This window comes from Arachis hypogaea, chromosome 3, assembly GCF_003086295.3.
Source record: "Arachis hypogaea cultivar Tifrunner chromosome 3, arahy.Tifrunner.gnm2.J5K5, whole genome shotgun sequence".
NCBI lineage: Eukaryota > Viridiplantae > Streptophyta > Magnoliopsida > Fabales > Fabaceae > Arachis > Arachis hypogaea.
In genome coordinates, this window is record NC_092038.1 from 38,515,033 (window position 1) to 38,522,006 (window position 6,974).

General features: G+C 51.4%; 1 protein-coding gene across 1 annotated transcript; it reads right to left on the reverse strand.

Moving 5' to 3' along the window:
- Positions 1 to 3,866: 3,866 nt before the first annotated feature.
- On the reverse strand, positions 3,867 to 5,398 carry LOC112776343 (uncharacterized). The gene is made up of 2 exons (XM_025820482.1): positions 4,589 to 5,398; positions 3,867 to 4,406 (listed from the first exon to the last, which is right to left on the reverse strand). Exons 1-2 carry the CDS (start codon positions 5,396 to 5,398, stop codon positions 3,867 to 3,869), a joined length of 1,350 nt encoding a protein of 449 aa, XP_025676267.1.
- Positions 5,399 to 6,974: the final 1,576 nt, after the last annotated feature.

Below are 6,974 nucleotides of genomic sequence, written 5' to 3' on the forward strand. Positions count from 1 at the left end.
CCCCGTGTGAGGTCAGGCCCAATTCTCCAAGGACGCTGCCCCGCAGCCGTGTGTGAGTCGTACAGGACGCGTGTCCGGGTCGGTTGGAGTGCAGGCATCCGGGTCGGGTAGAACTCGGGTCAGGTCGACCCGTGTGGACCTTGGGCCGGGCCGTAACAGTGCCCCCACGCGCCAATGGTGGTCGTGGGAGCTACCAATGGCGTGTAGTTTCACATGTCGTCTGGTCGGCCGCTCGTGGGAGGATGCGCTCCCAACGCGCGTGTCCCTTGGTTTGCGTAGGCAACCGTTTCGTCGTTCCGTTTTTCGTGCCGAGCATTGAATGCTCATAATGGGGTGGGAAAAAACCCCGTTTGAAAAGACTATTCTGCCCCCAGGTGTTTTCGCGCTTTGGGGGAGCAGTTTTTAAACAGTCGGTTTTGTTCTTCTGTGTTTTATCACACTTCCCATTTCTCTTCTTCTTCTTCCCTGTTACAAGATCTCAGAGCATTATTGTGGCACCTTCGTTCATCTATCCTGCATTTTCCCAGACTTGCAACTCCATCTCCTTTCCATCAATTTAGGTAACTTTCTAATCAACCTCCCTTTTATGCATTATTTCTGTATGCTTGTTATTTGGTCTTTTGACGTTACTGCGTAGCCTTTTAGTTGCGAGTAGATGTGTTAGGGGGAAAGTACCATTCCAGGGTAGGCTTTTTATCGTTCTTTTAGCCATTTAGTCTTGTTTGGCCTTAGTCGGGAAGTCGTGGGGGTGGTGTTTGTGTTCGGCCTGAGCAACCGATCTCTTAGACTAACTGGATGGTACCCCCATGTAGGTATGGCTCGAACGGTCTCCCGGGCATCCGTTAACCCTGCGGCGTACGACCAATATGCTTGGGTCGTCTCTGATATAAGGGATTCACCCAATCAAATGGGCGAGGAGGAGCTCACCGAGTTCCGACAAGCCGGGTATTTGTGCGGCGGGACCGACGAGGAGGCCAATTACGACGTTTTCGTCCCGGCTCCTCACGAGCGATTGTACGAAATCAACTTCCAATCCCGCCAGGTCGCCGACTGGATTTGGTTCTACAAAGCCATGTTCACTCAAGTCGGAGTTCGCATTCCGTTCTCAGCCTTTCAAATGGCGCTTTTGAACCGAATTTCCGTGTCACCGTCGCAGTTGCATCCGAACAGTTGGGCTTCGATCCGCTGTTTCGAGATGGTCTGTGAATATCTCGAACTGCCGGTGTCCGTGGATGTTTTCCTCTTTTTCTTCACCCTCACAAACCCTTCCAAGGAGGGGAAACATAGAAAAGGGTTCATGTCCTTCCGGGCTGCCCAGGGTCGGAAGATTTTCAGTTTGTTCGAAGATTCTTACCATGGGTTTAAGGACAAGTATTTTAAGGTCCGCCCGGCCAAAGATCGTCACCCCTTTTGGTTGTCTTTGGAGGGGGTACGGCTCATCCCGACTTATTGGAGCTTCGGGGCAGGGGCCAATAGTTTTATTAAGGTAAATTATAGAAGCATGTCGGCAGTAGATAAGCAGATTGCCGAGGTGCTAAACGCAGTTTTTGGGAAGAACCCAGTAAATCCCCATCTCCTCATGGGTGACCGGGAGTCCGGCCGTAATTATATTTGTGAGAAGCTTTTCACTTTTCCCTTTGTCTTTTTCCCTTTTGTTGATATTGCGTGACGATTAACCGACCTCCTTTGTTTTCCTGCAGTGGATATGTCTGCGTCGGTGACGGGTCTTCCCGACTTGTTTCAGACTTTCCTTGGCGGCGGTGATGATGAGGAGGATAATGACCAATCTGCTGCTGAGACGTCTACAGTTCCCCCAGAGGACAATACTACTTCAGGGCAGGAGGTCGTGGTTGGGGGAACCGGTGCCTCGACCCAAGCTGCCCAGGTCGAGGTCGAGAAAACGGTTCATGCCTCTCCTCCTCGCGAAGTGGTAGACCGAGGGGGTCCTCACCGTCATGGAGAGGAATTTCGATGCAAGCAACTTTATAGATACCCAACTGATCCCTGGCACCGAGGAGTACTTCCACGAGTCATCCCTTGCCGGGCAAGCGAGGTGGATGTACCGAACACTTCTGCGGGGTGCTGTGATAGCCCGGAAGGCTGAGTTTGAGCTGTCCGGGATGGAGTCCCTCCGCAGGAGGTTGGAAGCTAGTGGGAAGGCCAACAATGAATTAAAAAGTTGGATGCCGCCGAGAAGAAAGCCACCACCGCTGAGCAGAAAGCTACCGCCGCTGAACAAAAGTTAACAGCTGCCGAGAAGAAACAGAAAGAGTCGGACACGACGATTGAACGTTTGGTCGAGCGTGAGATGGCTCTGGAAGGTCAGGTCGGCGCGGCGCAAAAGCGTGTGGCCGAAGTTGAGGAAGAGAAGCGGGCCGTGGAGGCCGAACTGTCGACATGGAAGGCGAAGTACAAGGACGTCGTCAAACAGGGCAGGGGTGCAATCCTGGCTACCGAGGAAGCCCTTAAAGCTCAAATTAAGATTGTTGCCCCTGAGGTCGACACGTCGGCGATCGGTGTCCGCAAGGTTATCCATGACGGCAAGGTTGTCGATGCCCCCATGAAATGATCCTTCTGTTTACAGTTCCTGTTTAGCCGCTTTGTTTTGACTTGTAAACTTTTTTAGTTTTTGCCGTTTTTGGCTTGTGAACTATTTGATGTTAGCCGTTTTAATTTTGGCTTGTGAACAATGACCTTTTTTGGTCGCTTGCTCGTGTTGTCGCGGTAAACCTTTTCTTATTTGTCTGAGTGCGTTGTCGTTTCTAACCGTTTTGGTTTATAGTTGTCGTTTATTCATCTGATCGTGTTATTGTTCCTATTAACCGTTTTTGGTTTGAAGTCATTTAGACCGGCGGCCCGTGGCCTTTCGTGTAGTTATTTGTTACAACGGTGGTAGATGACTTCCCGGGGTGATCAGTCCCGGGTCGCATGTCGTTGTTAGTCATGACGGGATGTTTTATCTGAAAAGTGGAGATAAAATATGGTGGAGAATTTGCACAAGTATATCTTATTCGGTAACCACATAAAGGACTTGAAAGTTACTATAAATGACAAATTGACTACTTAGCTAGATTAGCCAGCATGTCGTTCCGTCCTCTAGGGGTAGAATCTTCTAAGGTTGTCCGCGTTCCATGTCCTCGGGACCTCCTTGCCATCGAGCCTTTCTAACTTAAAGGCTCCTTTTCCCATCACCTTTTTGACTCTGTAGGGACCTTCCCAGTTTGCCGCTAGCTTGCCCTCTCCGGGGGTCGGCGGGCCGATATCATTCCGCCTTAGGACGAGGTCGTCAGGCTCAAATTCCCTCTTGAGCACTTTGGTGTTGTATCGCAGAGCTATTCTTTGTTTTAGCACCGTTTCCGTCAAATGGGCCATTTCCCGGGCTTCATCTATCAGGTCCTTTTCTACAGTTTCCTCCACTCCTTTCAAAAGCAATCGCGGACTCGGTTCACCGATCTCTACGGGTATTACCGCATCCACCCCGTACGTTAATCGGAAAGGTGTTTCCTTGGTGGAGGATTGCTCGGTTGTTCGGTAAGACCAGAGGACCGACGCTAGCTCGTCGGCCCAAGCACCCTTCTTGTTGTCCAACCTCTTTTTCAACCTTGAAAGGATAACCTTGTTGGCGGACTCCACTTGTCCGTTCGTCTGAGGGTGTTCTACCGAAGAGAACCTTTGCCTTATACCCAGGCCGCTGAGAAATTCCGTGAACTTCTTGTCAGTGAACTGTGTGCCATTGTCCGAGATGACGACTTCTGGTATCCCGAATCGTGTTATCACCTGCCTCCACATGAATTTTCTGCAATTGGCCGAGGATATGCTAGCCAGTGGTTCGGCTTCTATCCATTTGGTATAGTAATCAATCGCTACTATGAGATATTTGACCTGCCCAGGGCCGACCGGGAAGGCCCTAAGAGGTCGACTCCCCACTGAGCGAACGGCCGGGAGATCGTTAGCAAACTTAACTCAGAGGCCGGTGCCTTGGCAAAGTTGGCGTTCTGTTGGCACTTTATGCACTTTTTGACAAACTCTTTGGAATCTGCCATCATCGACGGCCAGTAGTACCCAGCTCGGATTAACTTCCTTGCTAGGGCTTTGCCTCCGATGTGGTGCCCACAGCAGCCCTCATGGACTTCCTTGAGGACATAGTCCGTCCGGTCGGGGTGTAGGCACTTCAGTAGGGGTTGGCTAAGCCCCTTTCTGAACAGCTGTCCTTGGATGACGGCGTATTTTGCCGCTTCTCTTCTTAATTTTGCCGCATCCTTTTCATCACCAGGGACTTGGCCGTGTTCTAGGAAGTTGGTGATGGGGTCTAGCCATGAAGAACTTAGGGTTGTTATGTGTAGTGCAATTGCTGGTTCCCTTGTCATGCCTTGGATGAGAGACCGGTTCCCCTCCCTGGCTTCGTGCTGGCCAATTTTGATAGGAGGTCTGCCCGTGTGTTCCTTTCTCTGGGTACATGCTGGACCGTGACCTCTTCAAACTTTTGGCTCAAGCTTTTAACCTTTTCCAAGTACTTCTGCAACAAGGGATCCTTGGCTTGGTAGCTGCCGTTTACTTGGGAAGTGACGACTTGGGAATCGCTGCATACTTCCAGTCTTCTTGCGCCGACCTCCGCCGCTAGGGTCAAGCCTCCTATGAGGGCTTCGTATTCCGCTTGGTTGTTTGAGATGGGAAATTCGAATCTAACCGACTGTTCGTATACAACCCCAATCGGGCTTTCCAGGATGATCCCGGCACCTCTGAAGGTCTGGTTGGAGGCTCCGTCCACATGGAGCTTCCACCTTGTACCCATGTCTTCGCCTGGATCTCCCGTTACTTCAACCAAGAAATCCGCCATGGCCTGCGCCTTGATGGCTTGCCGGGGCTCGTACCGTATGTCATATTGAGAGAGTTCGATGGACCAAGTCATCATTCTTCCCGCTAGGTCGGGTTTTTGGAGAACTTGCCGGATCCCCTGGTCCGTTCTGACGACCACTTGGTGACTTTGGAAGTATTGTTTTAACCTTCTCGAGGAAGTTAGGAGTGCCAAGGCTAGCTTTTCCAACTTGCTATATCTTAATTCTGCTCCTTGTAGGGCCCTGTTTATGAAGTAGACTGGTTGTTGGGCTTTCCCGTCCTCCCGTATCAGTACTGCGGCCAGGGCTTCGCTTGTTATAGCGAGGTATAGGTATAGTGGTTCCCCGTCCCTTGGCTTCCCGAGAACGGGAGGTGCCGCCAGGATTTCCTTGAAGTGTTGAAAGGCTTCTTCGCACGCGGGTGTCCACTCAAACGCCATCCCTTTCTTCATGAGGTTAAAAAATGGCAGGGCCTTTGTCGCCGAGGCTCCGAGAAACCGGGAAAGTGATGTCAATCGCCCTGCCAACCTCTGGACGTCCTTGATACAGCCCGGGCTCTTCATCTAAAGTATTGCCTGGCATTTCTCCGGGTTAGCTTCTACCCCTCTCTGAGTTATCATAAATCCCAGGAACTTGCCGGCTTCCATGGCGAAGGCGCACTTGAGGGGGTTCAGCCTCATACCGTGTTGACGGAGGGACACAAATACACTTGCCAGGTCGTTTAGGAGGTCGTCAGGTCGTGTTGTTTTTGCCAGGATGTCGTCCACGTAAACTTCAACCGTTTTCCCTATGAGGTCGTGGAATATCCTGTTCATCAGCCTTTGATATGTCGCCCCCGCATTTTTCAAGCCGAATGGTATTACCTTATAGCAGAAAGTTCCTCCTGGCGTTATGAACGCCGTTTTGTCTTCGTCTGGTCGGTGCATCGGTATCTGATTGTAACCGGAGTAGGCGTCCATGAAACTCAAATACCGGTATCCCGCCGCGGCGTCGACGAGTGCATCTATGTTGGGGAGGGGGAAGCAATCTTTGGGGCATGCTTTGTTAAGGTCAGAGTAGTCCACGCACATTCTCCACCTGCCATTGTGTTTTTTCACCAGTACCACATTTGAGAGCCACGTCGAGTAGTCCACTTCCCGTATGAAGCCTGCTTCTAGGAGGCCGGCCGTTTGCTTGGCTACCTCCTCCGCTCTTTCCGCCGACATCTTTCTCCTCCGTTGAGCCACTGGGCGTGCTTCTGGCTTGACGGCTAGGTGATGTGAGATGATTTGTGGATCTATGCCCGGCATGTCGGCTGGTGTCCATGCGAACAAGTCCCTGTTGGCCCTTATCATTTCAATCAAAGGCTCCTTCAGCTCATGTGGGAGGTTCTTGTTAACGAATGTGAACTTTTCCCCTTCGTCACCGATGCTAAATTTCTCCAGGTCCCCTTCTGGTTCCGGCCTCGGCTTGTCCTCTACTCTGGCATCAAGGTCGGCTAGGAATACGCCAGATGCTTCCTTGGACTTCTTTCTGAGGGAAAGGCTGGCGTTGTCACAAGCGACCGCCGTCTCGAGGTCTCCTCTTATGGTCCCTATGGATCCATCATCGGTGACAAACTTCATAACTAGCAGCTTGGTGTTGATTATGGCTTCAAAATCATTGATTGTTTTTCTTCCCAAGATGATGTTGTAGGCTGTGGAGTCTCGGAGGATTACGAACTCGGCCATCGCCGACCTTCGGCCTTGCATCTGTCCCAGCGAGATTGGTAGGGAAATGACTCCGTCTGGTTTGATGAAGTGGTCGCCTAACCCGATAACCCCGTGCTGGTGAGTCGTCAGGTCGGCATCCTTTAGCCCCAGTGCGTCGAACACGTTGCGGAACATGATGTTTGAATCAGCTCCTGTGTCGACAAGGATCCGTTTGACGAGGCCGGTTCCCACTATGGCCGTTATGACCATGGGAGGGTTTTCCGGGGCGTCGCTGAACCATTGGTCTTCTGGGCCGAAAGAAATGGACGGAGGTTTTTTGGTACTCTGCACCGGTGGAGATGAGATCGCCAGAACCTTGGCGTCTTTCTTGTGTGCCGACCGGGACTTTGGTGCAGTGTTTTTTGCCGTTACCACGTTTATCATAGTGAGGCCATGGTCTCTGTCTTCG